The sequence below is a fragment of the Mus musculus genome, chromosome 2, assembly GCF_000001635.26.
Source record: "Mus musculus strain C57BL/6J chromosome 2, GRCm38.p6 C57BL/6J".
Taxonomy (NCBI): Eukaryota; Metazoa; Chordata; class Mammalia; order Rodentia; family Muridae; genus Mus; species Mus musculus.
In genome coordinates this window covers 22,262,843-22,287,926 of record NC_000068.7, presented here as the reverse complement: position 1 = coordinate 22,287,926, position 25,084 = coordinate 22,262,843, and the positions used below count along the sequence as shown (strand labels likewise).

General features: G+C 38.0%; 1 protein-coding gene across 1 annotated transcript in view; it reads right to left on the bottom strand.

Annotated features, from left to right (window-relative positions):
- The window catches only part of Myo3a (myosin IIIA), a 390,750-nt gene that overhangs the window by 330,326 nt on the left and 35,340 nt on the right, over nt 1-25,084 (bottom strand). Inside the window, exons 4-6 of the mRNA NM_148413.3 lie at nt 21,766-21,870; nt 20,724-20,823; nt 5,264-5,340 (exon numbers count right to left, since the gene is read on the bottom strand). Of these exons, the coding sequence (NP_680779.3) occupies nt 5,264-5,340; nt 20,724-20,823; nt 21,766-21,870 (282 nt within the window). The remainder of the gene's footprint in view (nt 1-5,263; nt 5,341-20,723; nt 20,824-21,765; nt 21,871-25,084) is intronic.

Sequence of the window (25,084 nt, the reverse complement as noted above, 5' to 3'; positions counted from 1 at the left end):
AATTCCAACTCAATTCTTCAACGAATTAGAAAGGGCAATCGGCAGATTCATCTGGAATAACAAAAAATCTAGGATAGCAAAAACTCTTCTCAAGGATAAAAGAACCTCTGGTGGAATCACCATGCCTGACCTAAAGCTTTACTACAGAGCAATTGTGATCAAAACTGCATGGTACTGGTATAGAGACAGACAAGTAGACCAATGGAACAGAATTGAAGATCCAGAAATGAACCCACACACCTATGGTCACTTGATCTTTGACAAGGGAGCTAAAATGATCCAGTGGAAGAAAGACAGCATTTTCAACAAATGGTGCTGGCACAACTGGCAGTTATCATGTAGAGGAATAAGAATTGATCCATTCCTATTTCCTTGTACTAAGGTCAAATCTAAGTGGATTAAGGAACTCCACATAAAACCAGAGACACTGAAACTTATAGAGGAGAAAGTAGGGAAAGGCCTCGAAGATATGGGTACAGGGGAAAAATTCCTGAATAGAACAGCAATGGCTTGTGCTGTAAGATCGAGAATCGACAAATGGGACCTCATAAAGTTGCAAAGCTTCTGCAAGGCAAAAGATACTGTCAATAAGACAAAAAGACCACCAACAGATTGGGAAAGGATCTTTACCTATCCTAAATCAGATAGGGGACTAATATCCAATATATATAAAGAACTCAAGAAGGTGGACTCTAGAAAATCTAATAACCCCATTTAAAAATGGGGCTCAGGGCTGAACAAAGAATTCTCACCCGAGGAATAGCGAATGGCTGAGAAGCACCTGAAAAAATGTTCAGCATCCTTAATCATCAGGGAAATGCAAATCAAAACAACCCTGAGATTCCACCTCACACCAGTCAGAATGGCTAAGATCAAAAATTCAGGTGACAGCAGATGCTGGCAAGGATGTGGAGAAAGAGGAACATTCCTCAATTGTTGGTGGGATTGCAAGCTTGTACAACCACTCTGGAAATCAGTCTGGCAGTTCCTCAGAAAATTGGACATAGTACTACGGGAGGATCCTGCAATACCTCTCCTGGGCATATATCCAGAAAATGTCCCAATTGGTAAGAAGGACACATGCTCCACTATGTTCATAGCAGCCTTATTTATAATAGCCAGAAACTGGAAAGAACCCAGATCCCCCTCAATAGAGGAATGGATACAGAAAATGTGGTACATTTACACAATGGAGTACTACTCAGCTATTAAAAAGAATGGATTTATGAAATTCCTAGGCAAATGGTTGGACCTGGAGGGCATCATCAAGAGCAAAGACTTAGCAGTATTTGTCTGCCTCTGGCTTCCTAGTCCTTGCTCCAAATCCTTTGATGTCTCATAGCTTTGTGGCCTTTTCTTTCTCACTCCTGCGGTATCTTTATGGCTTCATCCTCTAAGGTTCTAGAAGCAAGCATGAATGTCCTAGGTTCTATTTTAAAATTTCATGGGAATTATTAAGGCAGTATTGCTCACAAGCAGAAAAAAAAGAAAGGTAGAAAAACCAGTATCTCTTGACTGAAGAACAGATACACATAATGTGATATATACATAGAGAGAAAGTTTATTTATATGTAGAAGGAGTACTGAACTCTGAAAATAAACCAGGGGAAAAAGGCAGACACAAGGGAAACATGCTCAGATATTCTTGATTCAAGCTGTTCAGAATAGGCCAATCCATATGTTGAAAACTAGATTAATGCTAGACTAGGGTCAGGGGAGGAAAAAAAAAATAGCCACACAGTGAAACATTCTTTTAGGAACATAAGAGTGTTTTCACTTAAATTGTGGAGATCATGGTGCAACTCTATTCACTAGCTGTCACAGAACTGCATGTCAATTCTAAGGCCTGTCACCTATATCATTCTAAAGCCATGAGAGCATAATTTGTGGAGTGCTTTGGGGGATGCCTTCTAGGAATTTAGCAGAAATTTGGCATTGGGCTAGGACAGGGAAGTAGGCTCAGATAATAATATTTACATTTGGGCTAATACAAAGCTCAAGCTAAACTCCGTGGAGTAATGTGTGGCATTCCTTTTATCTTGGTCATCCTGATAAGCCCCTAAAAACAGTGATCATGAGATTTTGTTTATTGACTTGTTTATTCCTTGAACTTTCTACAGAGTGCCTGCTGAGCTTGCTTTGTGACACAATCCAGCTGAAACAGAGGACGGGTTTTGTGGATTTTCCTTTATAAACTGGAGCTGCAGAATTAAACTTTGAGCCTTGATCAGAATCTTGTCTTGGCTTCATCCTTCTCTTGCACTCAGTCCTTTTCATTTCGAGCCCCCCTTTCAAGTAGACCCAGTTCATCCTTGACCACTGGATGGCTACATCTAATTGTCTTTTTCCTTTCAGTTCTGCTCTTTCCCTTGAGACCCTGTTGACTGATTAAGCTGGCTTAGTCACACATTCACAGGAACTTTCTGTTTCTGTTGTCTAATACATCATGGCCTTTATGCAATTTGCATTTGTGTGTGCTAGAAATGGGAAGTCATGGCTTGCATCCTTTCTCTCATTCCTGTCTGATGAACAATTGGTTTCAGATCATAGGGTCTCCCCTCCCCCTTGTCTTATTCCCTAAATGTTTTGCTATATAGCTCAGGCCTCAGTCTTTAGCATGAGGATTATAGGCTTTCCAGCATGCTTGGGTAAAGGTGTGTTTCATATCCCTCTTTTTTTTTTTCCTAGTAACATTGTTCCATCGGGTAATGCATATCTTTCTGGATAACACAGTTATCTGGCATCACAACTTGGGACACTTCCCAAGTTTGGGTGAACTTGCATACCAATTTGCTCAGAACATTCCTGGTTTGTATGTCTTTGGATCTCTACACACATCTTGTACATTCTCTAGATTAATATAGTAAGTTGTATGGTTACTTGCTATGGTCACTTGGCCCTTCAATCCTGGCACACTTATTCTAGACTGGAAAGAATGGCTCTATGTAACCAAAGTATACTGTTCTTTAAAGTAGAATTAAAATTTAAAATCCTAACCTAAAATTTCATTTTCTAAATGATTAATTTTAAAGCACTGAAATATTTCTTAATGATGAACATATTATATGTGTTTGCCTATTTCCTTCTAATTCTTAGAAATGTCTCATTAAGTGCTTTGATATTTGTAGTACCAAGGCTTGAAATCAAGGCCTCATGCATACTGGGCAAGTCCTCTATACAGAGCAGCATCTCCACCCAACAGAAATGTTATTAGTAGCAACGTAGAAGTAGTGGATGCGGGATACCTTTCAGCTAGAAAGCTAGTTATTCAGAGAATGTTCTTCAAGATCAGAGAGTACGCAGTGCAGAGAGAAGAGACTAGGTACAAAACAATGACATCAAAAGAGTGACTACCAGTCACATGTAAAGGAGTGCTTCTACTGCAGGCAAACAAATATGTAATAGTCATTTTATTACTATAAATTAACATCAAACACAAAGCCTCACTGTTTCTTATATAACATCTTAATCACCTTATACTGTAATTATAAATATATCAAGTAAAGTGCAATATTTAGCATAGAATTACATTTTAAACACTTTATTGACATTCATCTGAATATTTTATTACATTTAGAATGTAATAAAAAGGACTTCTAATTTTTGTAAATCTAAAAAAGACCATTGATAGGTCTGAACAAATTCTGAAGAGGCTCTTACCTCAGATTCTCTCAATCAATTTTGTACTGGCTTACATGACTATAATTTCTTTTCTTCTCAGATGTCCCTGCTAAAAGCTTTCTAATTCATTGGAGCTTCAAAAACACTTATTAAAATTGTGTCTTTTTCCTACATGTTACATTTTAACTTTTCAAAAGTAAGTAATAACTGAATTACTAGTTAAACAGAAACAGCATACCGGGATTTCATTTAATTGGAAGATTTTGCAATATTAATGTAGCATTTAAACTACTTCTCCTTTGTTCCCCAGAACATCATATATAAATAACAGAGCTTTTCCCAAAGGACCCAGCGTTTTCAAAAATACGTGTTCTTTATTGATCAACATAATTAAAAAGATTAAAGGAATTAAACAGGGACTTTTGGGAGAAGATTTGATTCTTGAACTTTCAACCATATTGGCAGTTTATCTACAAGTCCCTCAAGATAATAATCAGAAAAAAAACCAAAAAAAAAAAAAAACCCAAAAAAACCCAAAAAACCTACTAAAGTTACACTTAGGTCCCAGGCTGGAGATTTAACATAAGAACTCAACACAAGGGTGGATGAACTTGAATGTTACCTAACAAGGTCAAGGGTTCTTATAAAATATTTATTATTATTTAAAACAAAATATAGTCAGATGGCAGATATAAGTGGGGACACAGTGAAACCACTGAACTAGACTCATCTGTGGATAAAAAGAAAGGTTTATTAGGGATCAAATTGCCAAGGCCAATTCTTGGTATGTGTGGGGGGATGGAGGGCAGAGAGAAGAAGAGAGAGAGAAAAAGTAAAGAGAGCAACAGACTGGGAACTGCTAGGTCTATCTCCCAGGACCACAGATAATAGTAGAAATGGTCTGTTTAGGAGGTGGGGCATCTTAGTAGTTTTAAGGGGTTACGTTGCAGTGGGAGGTACACCAGTTACCTAGAACTGTCTGGGAACTAGTATGGAGCTTTGATCTGTTGGGGGCTTGTTTGAGTGACTAGAAAACTAGATGCTCTCTCCAGATTTGAGAGCTGTAGGATCCAGCAAGAAAATAATGGCTTTTTGTCTGGGAAACAGCAACCCACTTTACAAGGGTGTCATCTGAAGATGCTGAATGTTTACTGCATCAGAGTCCTGCTTGAGCTGAGCCCAGACTGCTACTTTTCAGGTTTGGAAACTGACAATAACTACACCTGTAATCTCAGCATTCAGAAGAATGAAAGAGGAGGAAGCCTTGTATCAAAAAGCCAAACAATATTGGAAATTCAGCAATAATAATAAAACATAAAAATAAAACATGCAAACATCCAGACTACAGATACATGCATGACAACTAAAGTAAGTAAATTAAAAAAATATGAGACTTCAAGTAGCCTCTTTATCTGACTGAATGAGCACATTCATCTTTCATTTCTTTACACATTCCTTCACAGCTAATTTACCCTGAATCCCCCATTATCCTCACTGCCCACATAAAAACCCCACATTAAAACAACACAGGAGACATTTTTCTTATGGTATAGTCCAACACATTTAGGGAGAAAAGTATATGTGAAAAGGAAAGATAGAAAGGGCCTAAAACATTAAACATGCTTCCTCAAAACTCTCTGACCTCAGGAGCCATCCAAAATGGTGTTCCTACGGAGGTGTTCAGGCGGTGCCGGGTGCTGCTGAGCTGTGCAGACACACCTAGAGAGAAGAGACAAGATGGTTTCTTGTATTATCTACTCATGTAAAGAGATTCTAACTGCTATGCACTTTCTTACACATTCACATGAGCAGTCTGTTCCCTCAGAGCTGCCACTGGGCTGAAACATCACCTTTAAGGAACCTAAATCAGAATGTCCATATAGCTGAAATACAGACTGACCCTGCTTCTATTTTTCTGTCCAAATTCTATACAACTGTAAGCCCTGTGTGAAGTCTTAAGTTTCTCACAGTGGTTTCTGGTCTTCCCAATCACACTGGTCCCCCTCTCTTCTCACAGTTTCCATAGTAAATGACTCATATAACATCTTTGGAAAGTATTTACTATTTGAATGATGTTTGTTATTCTCTTTCTTTGCCCTGAATAGATTCAGTGAACCAAAGATTATTTCATATAGTGTTATACAAACAACAGTTGAATTGAAAATATATATGCCTCTGACCCAGGACTCAAGTGAGAGCGCCATCTTGTAACCCCAGGTGTTTCAGAGATCAGTCCAAGCAGGAGAGTGCTTGGGCCACAGAAGCCACAAAGTTTATTGGACAGGGTCCCTTCAGGTCTTCATCTTCAACCAGGAGGCAGAGCTGAGTGCAAGAGCTCTGTGCACCTTCTCTGCAAGAGGAGAGGTTGCCTGCAGAGAGTGTTCTGACCACTGGGACTCAGGAGAGAGTTGGACTCCCAAGAATGCTGACAGAGGCTAACAGAATCACAGGAGGAACAAGCTCCAGCCAGAGACAGCTAGAACATCTAACAAGAGAGATTACCAGATGGCGAAAGGCAAAGGTAAGAATCTTACTAATAGAAACCAAGACCACTCGGTATCATCAGAACCCAATACTCCCAAAAGAGCAAGTCCTGGATACTGCAACAAATCTGAAAAGCAAGATTTAGATTTAAAATCATATCTCATGATGCTGGTACAGGATTTTAAGAAAGGCATTAATAACTCAAAGAAATACAGGAGAACACTGCTAAACACATAGAAGTCCTTGAAGAGGAAGCACAAAAATTCCTTAAAGAATTACAGAAAAACACAACCAAACAGGTGATGGAATTGAACAAAACCATCTAAGAACTAAAAATGGAAGTAGAAACAATGAAGAAAACCCAAAGGGAGACAACTCTGGAGATAGAAACCCTGGAAAAGAAACCAAGAACAATAGATGTGAGCATCAGCAACAGAATACAAGAGAGAAACTCAGGTGAAGAAAATTCCATAGAAAACATGGACAAAACAATCAAAGAAAATGCAAAATGCAATAAGATCCTAACTCAAAACATCCAGGAAATCCAGGACACAATGAGAAGACCAAACCAAAGGATAATAGGTAAGATGAGAATGAAGATTTTCAACTTAAAGGGCCAGTAAATATCGTCAAAAATTATAGAAGAAAACTTCCCTAACTTAAAAAAAGAGATGCCCATGAACATACAAGAAGCCTACAGAACTCCAAATAGACTGGACCAGAAAAGAAATTCCTCCTGACACATAATAATCAGAATAACAAAGGCACTAAAAAAGATAGAATATTAAAAGCAGTAAGGCAAAAGGGCCAAGTAACATATAAAGGCAGACCTATTAGAATTATACCAGACTTCGTACCAGGGACTATGAAAGCCAGAAGATCCTGGACAGATGTTATACAGACCCTAAGAGAACACAAATGCCAGCACAGGCTACTATACCCAGCAAAAATCACAATTACCATACATGGAGAAAACAAAGTACTCCATGACAAAACAATATCTTTCCATGCATCCAGCCCTTCAAAGTATAATAAAGAGAAAACTCAAACACAAGGAGGGAACTTATGCCACAGAAAAAGCAAGAAAGTAATCCTTCAACAAACCTAAAAGAAAATAGCCACAAGAACAGAATCCCAACTCTTAACAACAAAAATAACAGGAAGCAACAATTACTTTTCCTTAAAATCGCTTAATATCAATGGCCTCAATTCCCAAATAAAAAGACATAGACTAACAGACTGGCTACATAAACAGGACCCAACATTTTGCTGCATACAGGAAACCTACCACAGTGACAAAGACAGATACTACCTCAGAGTGAAAGGCTGGAAAACAACTTTCCAAGCAAATGGTCCGAAGAAACTAGCTGGAGTAGCCATTCTAATATCGACTAAAATCAAATTCCAACCGAAAGTTATCAAAAAAGACAAGGAGGGGCACTTCATATTCATCAAAGGTAAAATCTTACAGGATGAACTCTCAATTCTGAATATCTATACTCCAAATGCAAGGGCATCTACATTAAGGAAACTATAGTAAAACTCAAACGCACATTGCACCTCATACAATAATAGTAGGAGACCTAAACACCTGACTCTCATCAATGGTCAGATCCTGGAAACAGAAACTAAACAGAGACACATTTACACTAACAGAAGTTATGAAACAAATGGATTTAACAGATATCTACAGAACATTTTACCCTAAAACAAGAGGATATACCTTCTTCTCAGCACCTCATGGTACCTTCTACAAAATTTGCCATATAATTGGTCACAAGACAGGCCTCAACAGATACAAAAATACTGAAATTATCACACGCATGCTATCAGATCACCACAGACTAAGGCAAATCTTTAATAACAACATAAATAATAGAAAGCCAACATTCATGTGGAAGCTGAACAACATTCTACTCCAGGATAACTTGGTCAAGGAAGAAATAAAGAAAGAAATTAAAGACTTTTTAGAGTTTAATGAAAATGAAGCCACAACATACCCAAACCTATGGGACACAATGAAAGCAGTCCTAAGAGGAAAATTCATAGCTCTGAGTGCCTCCAAAAAGAAACTACAGAGAGCACACACAAGCAGCTTGACAACACACATAAAAGCTCTAGAACAAAAGGAAGCAAATTCACCCAAGAGGAGTAGAGGGCAGGAAATAATCAAACTCAGGGCTGAAATCAACCAAGTGGAAACAAGAAGAACTATACAAAAAAAAAAAAAAAAAAAAATCAACCAAACCAGGAGCTGGTTTTTTGAGAAAATCCACAAGATAGATAAACCCTTAGCCAGACTAACTAGAGGGCACAGGGACAGTATCCTAATTAACAAAAGGGGAAATGAAAAAGGAGGCATAACAACAGAATCTGAGGAAATCCAAAACATCATCAGATCCTACTACAAAAGGCTATACTCAACAAAACTGGAAAATCTGGATGAAATGGACAATTTTCTAGCCAGATACAGGTACAAAAGTTAAATCAGGATCAGATTAATGATCCAAACAGTCCCATATCACCTACAGAAATAGAAGCGGTCAGCTATTGGATGGATCACAGGGCCCCCAATAGAGGAGCTAGAGAAAATACCCAAGGAGCTAAAGGGATCTGCAACCTTATAGGTGGAACAACAATATGAACTAACCAGTACTCCCCAGAGCTCATGTCTCTAGCTGCATATGTATCAGAAGATGGCCTAGTCGGCCATCAATGGAAAGAGAGGCCCATTGGTTGTGTAAACTTCATATGCCTCAGTACAGGGAAACGCCAGGGCCAAGCAGTGGGAGTGGGTGGGTAGGGGAGTAGGGGGGAGTGTATGGGGTACTTTTGGGATAGCAGTGGAATTATAAATGAGGAAAATACCTAATTAAAAAAAACAATTAAGAAAAAAAGAAGAAAAAAAGAGTTCATCTATTACAAGGGGAAAAAGGCAACATATGACCAAGTAAAAATCAAGGTTTGTTTCTAGCGTGAAAGTGATATTTTACACTAGTCCGTGTTTTTTTTTTTATCAAGGTATAAAGATTATGCCTCCAGAATTGCTCTTCTTTTCCTTTCCTTTCCTTTCCTTTCCTTTCCTTTCCTTTCCTTTCCTTTCCTTTCCTTTCCTTTCCTCTCCTCTCCTCTCCTCTCCTCTCCTCTCCTCTCCTCTCCTCTCCTCTCCTCTCCTCTCCTCTCCTCTCCTCTCCTCTCCTCTCCTCTCCTCTCCTCTCCTTTTCATTTCTCGTCTCTTCTTTTTTCTCTTTTCTTCTTTTCTTTTCTTTTTTCTCTTCTCTTCTTTTCTCTTTTCTTCTTTTTTTCCTTTCCTTTCCTTTCCTTTCCTTTCCTTTCCTTTCCTTTCCTTTCCTTTCCTTTCCTTTACCTTTTTTCCTTTTCCTTTTTTCCTTTTTTCCTTTTCCTTTTCCTTTTCCTTTTCCTTTCCTTTCCTTTCCTTTCCTTTCCTTTTTCCTCTTCTTTCTTTCTTTCTTTCTTTCTTTCTTTCTTTCTTTCTTTCTTTCTTTCTTTCTTTCTTCCTTCCTTCCTTCTTTCCTTCCTTCATTCCTTCCTTTTTTCTTTTTGTTAAGTGGTCACATCTGACCTAGTGCTGGAATTTCTAAACAAAGATTGCTTGCACAAAGTTTCCTTCTTTGTGACACAGGGAATGTAAATGGGAAGGACATTAAGGACAGAATCCAGATTGTGGCATGGGACCCTGTGGTATAATTGTTTTTCTTAAAAGAATGTGATTCATGAATAGAGACACTTAAGGGGACAAAGTAACAAGAAGGTCTTATGACTCCATCCTCCTGAGGTCCTGGGTGTCATTACATTTCTAGTTTATTATCACTTGGAATTAAGGATTTTCTGATACAAACACTTGGCCTCTAAGAGTTTTGATCAAACAGCTTAAATGTGAAGAAAATTCTAAGGAAATTCACTACCTGTAGAAACAAATGCAGTTCTCTATACATTTACTCAGAGGTTAAACATATTAAGAATCACATTTCCAAGAGGCTCTGCCAGAGCCTGACAAATAGAGGCAGATGCTTGCAGCCAACCATAGGACTGAGCACAGGGTCCCCAGTGAAGGATTTAGAGAAAGGACTGAAAACAACACCAAAAACAAGCAAGCAAGCAAACAAACAAAAAACAACAAAGCACAAAACACAAAACAAAACAAAACAAAACAAAAGGAATCACATTGACAGCCATTTTAGGTGATGGCATTACAATAATAACTTGACAGAGGTACAACTATTCCTGAATGCTAACAATAGTTTATATACACTCTGGTGTTGATATCCCAGATGAAGACCACTGGCTGGGCTCATGTAACAGACTACAATACCCTTAGAGTCTCATGCATCATTTGGTATGTGCTTAGATCTTTAAGGAAAAAACAAAACAAAACATGTTGCACACTACTCCCCCAGGAGCAAACTGTGGTAAAGTAGGAAAACACAAAGACACAAATTAAATGAAAGAAAAAAGAAAGGGGTTCTTGAGAATACTAAGTGATTATAACATTTAAAACAGTCACACATTCAACTCCGAGACCGCAAAACCCAGGGAAGCATTTGCTAAACTCTTCATTCAATATGCTTCTGCAGTGCCCATTAAACCTCAAGATCGTTTTACCCATAAAGACTCAAACCCATAGATAACTTGTCACTAAGTCTAACTTTCCTGTAAGTGAAATAAAGCTGAGAGGAACTCATCTTTTGAGGAGTAGCTGCATTTCTACTTACCATAAATTCCCATAAGGAAAACAGCTAAGGAGATTAAAACACACAAAATCATGGAAAATTGGCATAAATTACTTTAAAAGACTACAAGGATCCAAAGCAGGAGTTCTGTAGCCCCAGGAAGTAAAAAGATCAGGAAAGGCATTTTGTCCAGAGAACATCAAAAGGAATAAGTCACCAAAGTGAAGAGTTACATAACTGCCTCAAAAGGGAGGATGCTGAAGGCTGGAAAATTCCAAGCAGAAGAGTTAAGATAGTGAGGTACTATGGAAAGGAACAGGAGGCCAAAGAGAAATCAGGGCTGAACAGCCAGGGCAACAATCCACTGGAGTCACAGCCACAGGGACATGGCACAGGTTTATGCTAATGATCTTCAGCTTTTTGCTTTGTTGGGGAATTTTCGGGCTATTCTAGGCCCAGCCAACAAGCCTTGCTGGCTGTTCCTACTGTACAAGTCTCAAGTCCAGGAACTTTTATCTAGTATGTCCCTTTTGAAGATTCTTTGAGAGGTAAGAAATTTAAGTCTAGAACATTCAGAAGCAAGTCCCCTCTCCCCCTCCCCAAACGGGGACACAGCTCAATGGTAAGTGCTTGTCTGTTATGTATAAGGCCTGAGATCTGATCCTTACCCCTGAAAAAGAAAATGTAAATGTAAGACAAAGGCAGGAACTTAGATGAGAGATAAATACCAGGCTTTAGGAGAGATTAAGGAGATTTTAAGTTTATATTTTAGGGTGACCCTTGGCAGAAAGAAATATAGCAAAGCACACATGCGCATTCTCATAGCTGCAAAGCCTAGAAAAGGAAGAGAATCTACTTTCCAGAGTTGCTACATCATTAGACTTAGAGCCCTAGTTTCAATAGGAAAAACACATTTAAAGGCGAACAAAGGACATGGACAATAATGGCAAAGAAAAAATAATAAGCCCATAAAAAGCATGCCTGAGAAAGAACTATTCAGACATGCTCAAAGAACTAAACCAAGACACGGAAGTACTTGAGACTAAATGAAATTGTAGAACAATTAAAAACACCTGAGAAGAAACTCTCTGTGATAGCTAATTTTGAGTGTCAAATTAATTGAATGGAGAAATGGCTAGAGCAGTGGTTCTAAATGTTGTGACCCCTTTGGGAGTTGAGCAACCCTTTCTCAGGGGTTGACTATGACCATTGGAAAACACAGATATGTGCATGAGATTCATAACAGTAGCAAGATTACAGTTATGAAGTAGCAACTTAACAATTTTATGGTGACGGTAGTGGGGGGTTTCACCACAGCATGAGGGACCATATTAAAGGGTCACAGCATTGGGAAGTTTGTGAATCACTGATCCAGAGCATTAGTGAAGTCTACCCTTGGGTTGTCTGTACAAGTATTTCCAGAAAGGCTTAAATGGAGAGGGAAGTTTCATCTTAAATGTAGGTGGTGGTGAACCATGGGCTGCAGTCCTAGGCTGAATATAAAGATGACAAGAGACAGCAAACTGAGTGCTAGTTTTATTGCTCTCTGCTTCTTAATCTAAGTTGGATGAGGGTTCCTACCCCTCTACCCTTGACACCTGTGGGGAGCTGCCCTCACATTCGCTGTTATAAGATGGCGCTGACATCCTGTGTTCTAAGTGGTAAACAAATAATCTGCGCATGTGCCAAGGGTAGTTCTCCACTCCATGTGCTCTGCCTTCCCTGTGACAACAACTCGGCCGATGGGCTGCAGCCAATCAGGGAGTGACACGTCCTAGGCAGAGGATAATTCTCCTTAAAAGGGACGGGGTTTCGCCATTCTCTCTCTTGCTCTTGCTCTCTTGCTCTTGCTCTCTTGCTCCTGAAGATGTAAGCAATAAAGCTTTTGCCGCAGAAGATTCCGGTTTGTTGCGTCTTTCCTGGCCGGTCGCGAGAACGCGAGTAAGAGACACCATTTTCTTTTCTATGCTTTTACCACCATGGCTGTGCTTTCTTAAAATGTGAGCCTGTTTCTGATACTTCATCACAGCCATAAAAGAAAAGTAATGAAACACAAAAAGTACAAGTGAACACATTTAACGGTCTGAGCAAAACAACCAGTTAGTTTGAAGAAAGACAGGTGTACTGGCTAGTTTTGTGTCAACTTGACACAGCTGGAATTATCACAGAAAAAGGAGCTTCAGTTGAGGAAATGCCTCCATGAGATCCAACTGTAAGGCATTTTCTCAAATAGTGATCAAAGGGAAAGGCCCCTTGTGGGTGGGAACATCTCTGGACTGGTAATCTTGGGTTATGTAAGAGAGCAGTCTGAGCAAGCCAGGGGAAGCAAGACAGTAATGAACATCCCTCCATGGCCTCTGCATCAGCTCCTGCTTTCTGCCCTGCTTGAGTTCCAGTCCTGACTTCCTTGGTGATGAACAGCAGTATGGAAGTGTAAGCCAAATAAACCCTTTCCTCCCCAACTTGTTTCTTGGTCATGATGTTTGTGCAGGAATAGAAACCCTGACTAAGACAACAGGCAAAATTTCAATCACACACACAGTAAAAGATTGAGATGAACAGAGCCCAAGAGTTTATGAGACACCATTGAGTAGACACATTCCTATTCATGGTGGGGAGAAAAGAGAGAAAGGGGGAAGATTATTCAAAGCATAACAGCCAAAATGTTTCTGAATTCTACAGAAGGCATTCATGAACATGTATGAAGGTAAATAAACTGTAGGTAAGGTGAGATCAAGGACACTGCTTTGTGTTTGAACCTGCACCAAGACAGTCTGATACAGAATCTTGGAAAAGAATCAGACAAGTGATTTCAGATACAGGAACTTACAACAAGATTAGAGTCCATCTCTCAAAAGGAACTTTGAAGCTGGAGGTAATTACTGAAATTTTGAGAATTCTACTATTCAAGAATCCTATATCTGCTAAATTATCCTCCTTAAATAAGGAAGATATTCAAATATTCCCAGGTCATGGAGAACTGGAAGTGCTTGATACACTAGAGTCTTCCTGGTAGGAAGCTGAAGGAGTTCTGTTTATTGTAAAGACCATGAGGATGACGAGGAGTAGCATGGTCAAAAAACGCACAGCCTGAAAGGAGGGTGCTCTCAATCTGTTCTTTGTAGTTGCTGTTGTTGTTATTTTAGAGACAGGGTCTTACTGTCAAGCCTTGGCTAGCCTGAAAGTGAGAGAGAGAGAGAGAGAGAGAGAGAGAGAGAGAGAGAGAGAGAGAGACCTGGCCTTACATTTTTATTTTGACCCAGAGTTACTTAAAATTTACCAAAAGAGATACAAAATCTTCATTTCATTTTGTTTTTTAATGTCTGCCTCATTTGGTAGTAGATGACCCCAAACAATGCCTTTTCCATCCCCAAACAGTTTGTAATTAACTACTAACAAGGATACTCTTACTTCAGAATCATCAAAATTTTAATTCATATATTTCTGTTCAAGTTTCAATAATAGTATCAAAGTTCTCCATTACAACAATCTCAAAATGCACCCAAGATAATGTTCTCTCTTTGTCTTGCTCTGTCTCTATGATCTGCAGTCTGACCAACAATGCCTCTATCATTCCTCTAAACCTAGGGATTTTTCAAATGTTAGGCCTGTTAGTTCATGGACTACTCCTTAGTTTGAAGTGGTAGGCATCACCTCATGATCTGAGCTTTGATAGGAATACAACAGGCTGGTCCTGCCAGGTCAACTGATTTTCATTATTCTTGTGACCAGCTATGGTCACTCTGACCACTTGATTGACACTTGTCTGTGGACTTCTCCCTCATGAAGTTTCTCTTTTTCCTTTGTGTCTAACAGACATTTTGTGGATAGGTATTTCAAGTCTACGAGAGAGCTCTATTTCTATTAAACATTTGACCCATTAGCATAGTCATCTATTGGATAAATAAATTATTACTATGGTGACAGATAAATGATGACTTGAAATTCCATATTCCTTCTCTCTTTATTTGAGATAAAAGGCATTCTCTTTCCTCATTTACCCATGTGCACATATATGCGAGTATGGATTTATGGACTTCTGTTTTGTTCAGTGAATTTCCATGAGTTCATCATAATTATCATCATAAAGTTCAAATGCTTCCAGGTGTGGTGACTGGCCTTGCTCCAGTTGGCATCTGTGCTCCTTAGACGTGTGTCTTCATTTACTGAGGAAGTTTTTAATGTTTTGTATGAAGCAGGATCAGGTGAACTTATTCAGTCCTAAAATCATTCTTTCTCTAAAAGCCCTGTTTTCCACCTAGTTGGGAATTGTTATTTTAAAACCAAGATCCACATGAGTGGTGTGCTCTGCATTAGTGGAGGTGGTGAGGGAATGTATAGACATACACACATTTCACAACACATTTATTGTATTTTAAAACTGTGTTTCTATTTATTCTTTGAAACTTTCATACATCATATTTTGATCTAATTCATTCCCTTCCTCCAACTATTCTAAGAACCGTTCTCTACCCTGAACACCCAATTTTGCATTCTCTCTCTTAAAAGTAAACAACAGAAAATCTATCTAGTTTGTATTGACTGACTTCTGAGAATGGAGCTTATATTATTATACTCATTTTGATACCAATTCTCTCTAATCCTTTTCTCTATTGGGCAGAAAGAAGTCTAGCTCCCATTGTCCTGACTGAAGCATCTAGTCTTCACCCTCATTCCTGTGAAGATGCTGTCTTTATCTCACTTAGGCCTGGAAACCCACTGGACACCACCACTACTACCACTCATACATACCTTTCTTGTTCCACTTGGGGACCCAACACACCATCCCATGCCACTATGACACCTTCCCAGTCTGGACACCTTCCATACCTCTGTCAAGATTTAAATTGTGTGGAACTGCCTTCCCTTTTCATTTCTTGACTGTCCCACCTACTAATGACTCTTGTTTTGAATTCTTAGGGAGAAAAAAAATGGTACTTCTAGTTCTATAATTCAAGTTCACCTTTCTCATTTGACCCTAACTAGTGACTTATTAATGACTAAGTCACAACTTCTCTTTGACCCATGTTATGCATTAGGGATTAAAATAAAATGGAGCATGTAGATAATGAGAGATTTAAAACCATAAACACTTCTGTCATAAGAACAATGTCTGAATAAATCACAAGATATGGATTTCATACTCCTATTCTGAAATGCTAAGTGTCCTGTTAGAAATGAAGTTCCCCAGGGAAAAACTCATAGGGAGGAGAGTTGAGGTCTGGCTTTAAGCTGAGTCTCTTTTTCATTTTCTATTCAAGATACAAATTGCTTTTTTTCAACATTAGTTGACCTGCCTAAAGATGCTGATCTCCTGAGACCTCATTTTATTTATTGACTGACCATGTACCCGTGACTGCTTATGCAGCTCATTAAAAACATTTACCACTTCACTAGTCTCTTAGCTCTCTAAGCGGCCTGGTGGCTTTCTGCAATAGTGTGTCTCACTTAACAAAACTGCTTTCAGACAGACTATGCTTATTGTTAGTAGTGTCATCAAGCTAAGTCTTAGTTTTTATGTAATTAGATTTCTTAATATTTAAAGTAACAATGGCTTTGCTATAATAAAGGGCTATGTATTAGAAACATCAAGACACATTGGGAATACTGACTTCATAATTTAACAATCATGTAAAAGATATTCTGAGTTTTAAATGGTCTTACATTTTTGTGAAATTCATGCATGATTTCTTCATGCATAATTTCTTCAATTATTATTGTTAAATACATACATACACAAGTGTATATATGCATATGAATATACAAACACACACACGTGTACACACATACTCTACTGAATCTATTTAGCTTCGTCACTTGTAAAAGAATGAAAGTAGACCCATATCTATGACATATCACAGAAACCCCAACTCCAGATGGATCAAAGTCTTCAATGTGAAACATGCATGACATACTAAAATTGCTAGAAGAAAATATAGGAAGAACCCTCCGAGATACGGGGCTAGGAAAGGACTTTCTGAATTAGTATTCCATCTGCCCGGGAATTAAGACCAATGATTGACAAGTGGTACTTCTAAAATTCAAAAGCTCCTATATGGCTAAGGGAACAGTCAACCAATTGAAAAGGAAGCCTACAGAAGATTAAAATATAGAATATATAAAGAACTCAAAAGACAAAGAATCAGGAAACCAGATGACACAATTAAAATGGAGGTATGGAACTGAACAGAAAGTTCTCCAAAAAATAAATAAATCTCCAAAAAAGAAATAAAAATGAATAAAAATGTCTAAAATATGTTCAACATCTTTAGTAATTAAGAAAATGTAAACTAGGGCTGGAGAGATGGCTCAGCCATTAAAGGCTAGGCTCACAACCAAAAATATAAGAAAGTGCAAAATAGAACTACACTGAGATTTCATCTTAGAATGGCTAAGGCCAAGAAAGCAACTTGACAACAAATGCTGTGGATAGAAGAAGATTCACAGCTTGTGAGGTTGTAAAACTAGTATAGCTACTCTGGTTACCAGTGTAGAGAATTCTCAAAAAGCTAAAAAAAAAAAAAAAAATAAACCTACCATATGATCCAGCTATACCAGTCCTTGGCATATGCCCAAAGGACGAAGCATTCTATTCTACAGGAAGTTGTACAGTCATGTTGATTTCTACTGTATTTACAATAGCCAGGAAATGCAAACAACCTTAAAGTCTTTCAATAGCTGGATAATGCAAATGGGATGTATATATACTATAGAACAATACTCACCTGTAAAGGAAAATGAAATCCTGAAATTTTTAGGTAAGTGGGTGGATGTACAACATATAATGAGTGATGTCACCCAGTCCCAGAAAAATAAACATTGCATGCTCTCTTTTCCTGGTGGTGCCTGACCCTGAATACTTAGTTGTGAGCACATGACCTAGAGTAAGAACCACTTGCTATCTTCAGTATGCTCTAATGAGCTCAAAGTACATTTCATGATGCAAGAAATTAAGGTAAAATTTACTCTAAATCCTCTGTTCCACGAAGCAGCCATCACTGAAAATTTGATTTACACACAAGATGAGGGTATTGCTTTGGGGTTAGATATTGTAGTTTTTGCTCTACTGTATCCCATTTCTTCTGCTCTCAAAGAACATTGCTGCATTCTACCATCCTTGAGTTTTAATTCATAATAAATACCCACTGATCATTTTAATGAACCAAATTCTGTATCTGCTTACCATGGAGAAGAAAACTATAAGCATTATATTTCATGTAAATGGTATGAGTTGAGTATTGGACAGCAGGAAACCATTTAATAGACAACTGGCCCTATTTTCTAATGATCGATGAATGTCTGCAAACAAAATAATCTAAAACCAAAGCTCTCATTTTGTTTGTATCCATATTTAGCAATTTATAAAGATACCACATATAAGGTTACCTAGGGCTGGGAGGAAAGTTTGATATGGTGTTTGCTTGAGATATATAAGGTTTAACACTACAAAACAAAACAAACAAATGGCAAACAACAAAACAATTATCTTACTTATAATCTAGGTATATGATTTTAATTGACATTGGAAAATATCTCTAAAAGTACATTTGTTAACGCCACTGCTTCTCAGATTTTTCTTTGATGTCTGGAGTTGTTCACTGACAAGTGTTTTTAAACACCTTTCACTTTAGATGATATATTTCAGAGCATGGGAGTTACAAGCTCTTAAGTTCAATATCAAGTTCTCCATTGGGTGTGTCTTAGAATGGACACAACATTATTTTCTAGGTAGAATAATGGAACACAGTAGAGCAATGGAGTAGTGTTTCATTGTTCTTACTCTTTTGAATTTCTAAGGAAAGTCCTTATTACTTTTTCACCCACCTGATCATTTAGTCATATGACTCTGAACTCAATCAGCAACATAGACAGGAAGCACTCAGTTTAAGAATCAGGCATTCATAGCAAACACAGAAGTGGATGCTCACAGTCAGCTAATGGATGGATCACAGGGCTCCCAATGGAGGAGCTAGAGAAAGTACCCAAGGAGCTAAAGGGATCTGCAACCCTATAGGTGGAACAACATTATGAACTAACCAGTACCCCGGAGCTCTTGACTCTAGCTGCATATGTATCAAAAGATGGCCTAGTCTGCCATCCCTGGAAAGAGAGGCCCATTGGACACGCAAACTTTATATGCCCCAGTACAGGGGAACGCCACGGCCAAAAAGGGGGAGTGGGTGGGTAGGGGGGTGGGGGTGGGTGGCTATGGGGGACTTTTGGTATAGCATTGGAAATGTAAATGAGCTAAATACCTAATAAAAAATGGAAAAGAAAAAAAAAGAATCAGGCATTCAGCTCCTGACCAATATAGACGTGGATGCTCTTAGCCAACCATTTGACTGAGCATAGGGACCTCAATGGAGGAGTTAGGGAAATGATTGAAGGAGCTGAATGCCCCATAAATGGGAGGGGATGCCCTTGGTCTTGTGAAAGCTTGATGCCCCAGTGTAGAGGAATGCTAGGGTGGTGAGGCAGGAGTGGGGAGGTGGGTGGGGAAACACTGTCATAGAAGCAGGGTAAGGGGGATGAGATGGGGGTTTGTAAAGGGGAAACTGAGAAAGGGGATAACATTTGAAATATTTATAAATAAAATATCCAATTAAAAGACAAGTATCAGGTACTCACAGTCAATCTCAATGCTTCTCAACAGTTTGCAAACTTCAGGGGAGCCAAACAATACTGTGCAATGCATAGCGGGTAGGCATGCTACTCATGCAGATTTTTCTGCATGCTCTGAAAATTGAGCCTGGGTTAACTCAAAATACACAGGGATTATAGACTTTGACTTTACAGTAATTTCTAAAATTAATTAGTGTTAATTTTGTGAAGCTTCAGTTTCTAGAAAAGGCAAAATGAAAATTTGCTGATTCAACTTATATTCTGTGAACTTCCATGCCCAAAGCAGTAATTCTGTAGACTAGAATGAGACAGTCTTTAATTCTGAAAGGCTCTGCCTGTCTCCTTACACCTTATATTTCTAAGTGTCTTAATTTATCTATTATGTCCAAATAATTCTGTTTGATAAAATAAAAATTAAGGAAATTAATAGACTCTTGAAGCACAAGGTGGAACACCTTGCCCGGCTGGAACACAGAAAGAGGAAAGCAAAGAAGCTTAAGAAGAACACTGAGATGTCCTGGAACACTGTTACAGGCTTCCATGTTCAAATGTGGCAAAGTACAGAATCATTTTCAACATAAAAACCATTTGTCTACATGAAGCACACACTGTGTGCCTTGGGCTATCACACAGAAACAAAACTGGCCTAGTAAACATGGAAATTTCCTATTACACAGAGAAAAACGTAGACAGGAACATGCCTGGTATTTTTGGCTCAATCATGTCATCCAGACCTTCCCTTATTCTTTCCTTGCTCAGCTGTGCCTCTTTGAGGACCACAAAGGTGACCAAAGATCACTTGAGCATCATGATAAGACACAAAGAATCTCAAGAACAGCTTCCCTATATTTCTTACTTTGTGGGCAGGGAATATTCCTAAGTGATCCTAGCAAAGGTCCCCTCATCTCAAAATTTCAGACTTGAACATGTGTCTCTTTATAAAACAATCAACAACAGAGGTCAGAGTATTCTCAGAAAAAGCTTAGAATAATTATCGGAGATGCTGCCTGTCCTGGTGGATAAACTACACACACACACACACACACACACACACACACACACACACACACACACACACACTATGTATGTATGTATGTATGTATGTATGTATGTATGTATGTATGCATGTATGTATGTATGTATTATGTGGTGCTATGCTGGGTGACTCAGAAGCTGGGTTGCTTATTTAACAAATTATCTGAATGAGATTCCGATTGGTTTTCGTACTTTCAGTTCAGAAAAGGCAAGCCTCTTGGAGAGTGATAAAAATCATGCTACTCCTTGGGCACTTGCAAGAAAACTTACCAAAATCTACTAGTTTTACTCCACCTTCAGTAGTCAACAGGATGTTATTTCCTTTGACATCACGGTGGATGGTTTTGTTGCTATGAAGATGCTGAAGTCCCTGGAAGATGAAAAATGTATATTGAATCTTAAAAAATAATACAAAGAAACATTTTTTCAAGTGGTGCACTTGTGTAGAATTAATACCAAATGTGTTAAAATCAGCATTCAAAAACCAATGTTTTTAGTTGGTTAGTGTAATCCAAATTTATCATTTCCAACTTGGACTATGTAGAAAGTCACCAAACAAGATCACACTTCTCAGCTTTCTCCCAAAATATCTAAATGGTTTTTTGTTTTTTATTTTTGTTTTGTTTTGTTTTGTTTTCGAGACAGGGTTTCTCTGTATAGCCCTGACTGTCCTGGAACTCACTCTGTAGACCAGGCTGGCCTCGAACTCAGAAATCTGCCTGCCTCTGCCTCCCGAGTGCTGGGATTAAAGGCGTGCGCCACCACGTCCGGCATATCTAAATGTTTTAACTACATTTATTTATATATGTTTGTGTGTGTGTGTGTGTGTGTGTGTGTGTGTGTGTGTGTGTGTGTGTGTGTGTGCGCATGCGTGCATGTGGAAGTCAGATGACAATCCATGGAACTCAATTCTTTTTCACTGTGAGGGTCCCTGGGTTGAACTTAGGTCACTGTGTCTGGCAGCAAGCACAATCACCTGCTGAGCCTTTGCTTGCTCTCAAAAGTCTTAGAAACGGGTTGATTCCAACAAAAGATATTATTCTAGATATATTTATTTAAGATAGTGGCAAATAAAACATAACTATTAGAAATATTTATTTTCTATCTTTATCTATAAAACTTAAAAAAATACTTAAGAGAAGAAATTAGGATCCCATCAACAAACACCAAGCTGCCTTCTAAAAAATAACCCAAATATAACCCTGTACTAGTCAATACGAATGTAGTTATATTTTTCTAAAAATAGAGTTCATATTTTTATTTAGATAGAACTACCTCCTAATTATTGCACAAAGAGTTCAAATAGCCTTACCATTAGTGCTTCGTGTAAAATATATGCAATTACAGGCTCGCTCATTCTTTCTCCCCTCTTCAGAAATCCTTTCACAAGATCAGTCACTGATCCTCCATTGCACAGCTGGAAATAAGCATGTCAAATGGACATTAAAGCAAGCATGAAACTGTGATAGTTCATTTTATGGAGCTGTAGATATTTGCTAATGTAGAAATGCTATCTTCAAAAAGGTCACAGCTGACTGAGAAGAAAGGCCATGGAGGAAGGTGTGGCTGGGCATTATCCTACTACATATTTTTCACTAATACTATTACAAATCTACCCACTTACAGATTTTACTTCACTATAAGAATTAATGATATTTTAGAATACAATATATTTTATGTACATTTATTCTGTTGATCTTTCTTAAACAGTAAATCATAAATGCAGCTATCCATTGCTAACAGCAGAATTATAAAAACTATGGGGAATTTTTCAGAATAGAAACGTCAGAAGTATATTTTGCAATAAAGCTTTAAAGTTTTTATGAGAAATAGTGAATGTACAGAAAGGTTTTGTTTTGAGTCCAATTTGCTAGCTTATAAGATTACTGCCAAACCACAAAGACTGAGTTAGATGAGAGTCCACCTAATTCAGAGAGGAGGTTTCTAAGAACAGACAAGATGGTCTAGCCATGAGTGATTTCTTGTCTTCAAGTCTAGCCATTGCTACCACAAAACAATATTTTACTCATCTCTTCACAGAAATTAATTGTGTGAAAAACAGACATGCACATTTATATACTCTTAAAAAGAAAGGATTTTACATACATATGTTTATACATTCATGTATAAATATGAATATATATGTGTATACATAAATACATATATTTATGTACAAGCTACTCAGGTCGTAAAATGTGATTTGTATGTATATTCTCAGGGCTGATGATTGGTATTGGATAATTGACTGGTGTGCTATTCCCTGGGGAAGAGAATTTCTCCCTTCTAAGCAGTCTAGTTGAGAGCAACCAGGATGGATGGGAAGACTTAGAGAAAGGAGAGAAAAGAGGGAAATGATGAAATTATATTATAACATCAAAATTTAAAAGATCATTTAAAATAAAACAAATGGATGCTTGGTATACTAAGCAGCAATCTTTAAAGAAATCTCTCCACTTTCTTCAACTCTTCACTATCATCGGTGTTCCCATTCTGCCTGAAATAAATTGAGAGTTTCTGTTTCAGCTTCTGAATAATTGATGGACCTACTCCTTGGGTTATATTTTATATATGCAAGCATATTATCAATGAGAAAAGGAACAAACATGCTTTCAAAAACTTAGGAAACTTCTCTTAATTTTAAAATGATATTTTCTTAAGCGGTAATAGGACAAATGATACATTCTTTCATTATTATGTTTTGCTTGTTTTCTAAATTATTCATAATATCATGTAAATATTTGTTTTAAAGATTTATTTATTTTATGTATGTGAGTACACTGTTGCTGTCTTCAGAGACAGCAGAAGAAGGCACTAGATCTCTTTACAGATGGTTGTGAGCCACCATGTGGTTGCTGGAAATTGAACTCAGGACCTCTGGAAGAGCAAACGGTGCTCTTAACCACTGAGCCATCTCTCCAGCCCCTCATGTAAATATTTTATAATAAAAATCATAAATATTTTTCTTTAAAATCAAACATTTGATGTTTTAGAGTTCTGACCCTAAAAGCTTTCCTTAAAATGTTGCCAAAAAATTGTTCTAGCATCTTGTTGCAAGTGGTTTCCTAAATGGCTCTCCTTATTTTCATGGTCTCACAAATGAATTGAGCAGAGGCTTGTGCTTATAGGGCTGATAACTAGAACACAGTTTTCATTTCAACTAATCTGTAGAGCAGAATCTTCTACTTAAATTTAAGGTTAAGAATTGTGATTCTACAAATTTATTCCCTAATTTAGAATGTAAGACTTAAAAGCTATTCTGGATTCTGATATTCCAGTTAATATAGTTCAAGGATGTCAATGGATACATACTGCTTTAAATCTGCACTAATTTAAAAAAGAAACAAACCCTCTTTTAGGCAAACTTGGTAAGTACACTTAAGTAAAGATGGGAGATAACACTCTAGGAAACAATTTGCTATATCATTTTGTCTCTGCTCTTCAGAAGCCGTTTTCTCTGTACACAAAGAAGGAAGAATCTGAACAAGAAAAGAAGAAAGAATATGGTGGAGAAAATTTTCATAGGAGGCACCCTATCTGCAGTGGAGATCAACATACAGCAGTGAACATGAGAAGAGAGGTCAGTGGTTGAATGGTCCTGGACCAGACATAACAAGGATGCTTGGATTCTACAAGTCCTTGATCTCCTGATGCTACATACTATCATCTCTGCCTTCACCATTGCTGTTAGCTAGGGCTCTTATCTGTGGTCTCCCTTGTTCCAGATCTGTTCTGCTGGCCCTCCTTCCTCGTCTGCCTTTGTATCACAGCATCACTTCCTGAGACCCTACACTGCCACCATTCTGACCCTCTAACTCATGTATAGGCAGGGAAGAGGAGGGAAAGCAAATGTATCTTAGCATTCTAATTGGAAATATTGAATAAATTTTCTCCAACATCTTATCTTTTTTTTGAGTTTTACTGGGATACCGAACAAGTCTGGATTATATAGTACCATACAAGATGCATCCAGCACTTATTGGGTACAGGACACATTCCTAACACACTGGCATGGATTATCTATAAACCTCACCATTTTTGGAATTAAGCATCACTATCTCCATATTAAAGATGAAGAAATGGAAGCACATTCACAATTGCTTTCTTTCTTAATTCAAAGTTAATATGGAACTTCACTTCCAGCTAATATGGAACTATGTACAGCCTGGCATTTCAAGGGCTGTGTTTTCTTTTTTATCAGGAAGAAGAACATGATGAAATATGCATGCACCATATAGGTTCAGGCTGCCTCCACCATAGGATGACAGATTGTATTACAAAATTATTCTGCAAGAAGTGAAAGGAAATGGAGTCCTTTAAAATGCAGGCTAGTCTTTTAAAATACCTAGGTGCTAGAGCTAGTTGCCCCTTCTTAGAATTGGAAACAATCACCCATGGAAGGAGTTACAGAGACAAAATTTGGAGCTGAGACAAAAGGATGGACCATCTAGAGACTGCCATATCCAGAGATCCATCCCATTATTAGTCTCCAAACAATGACACCATTGCATACACTAGCAAGATTTTGCTGATAGGACCCTGATATAGCTGTCTCTAAGGAGACTACGCCGGGGCCTAGCAAACACATAAGTAGATGCTCACAGTCAGCTATTGGATGGATCACAGGGCCCCCA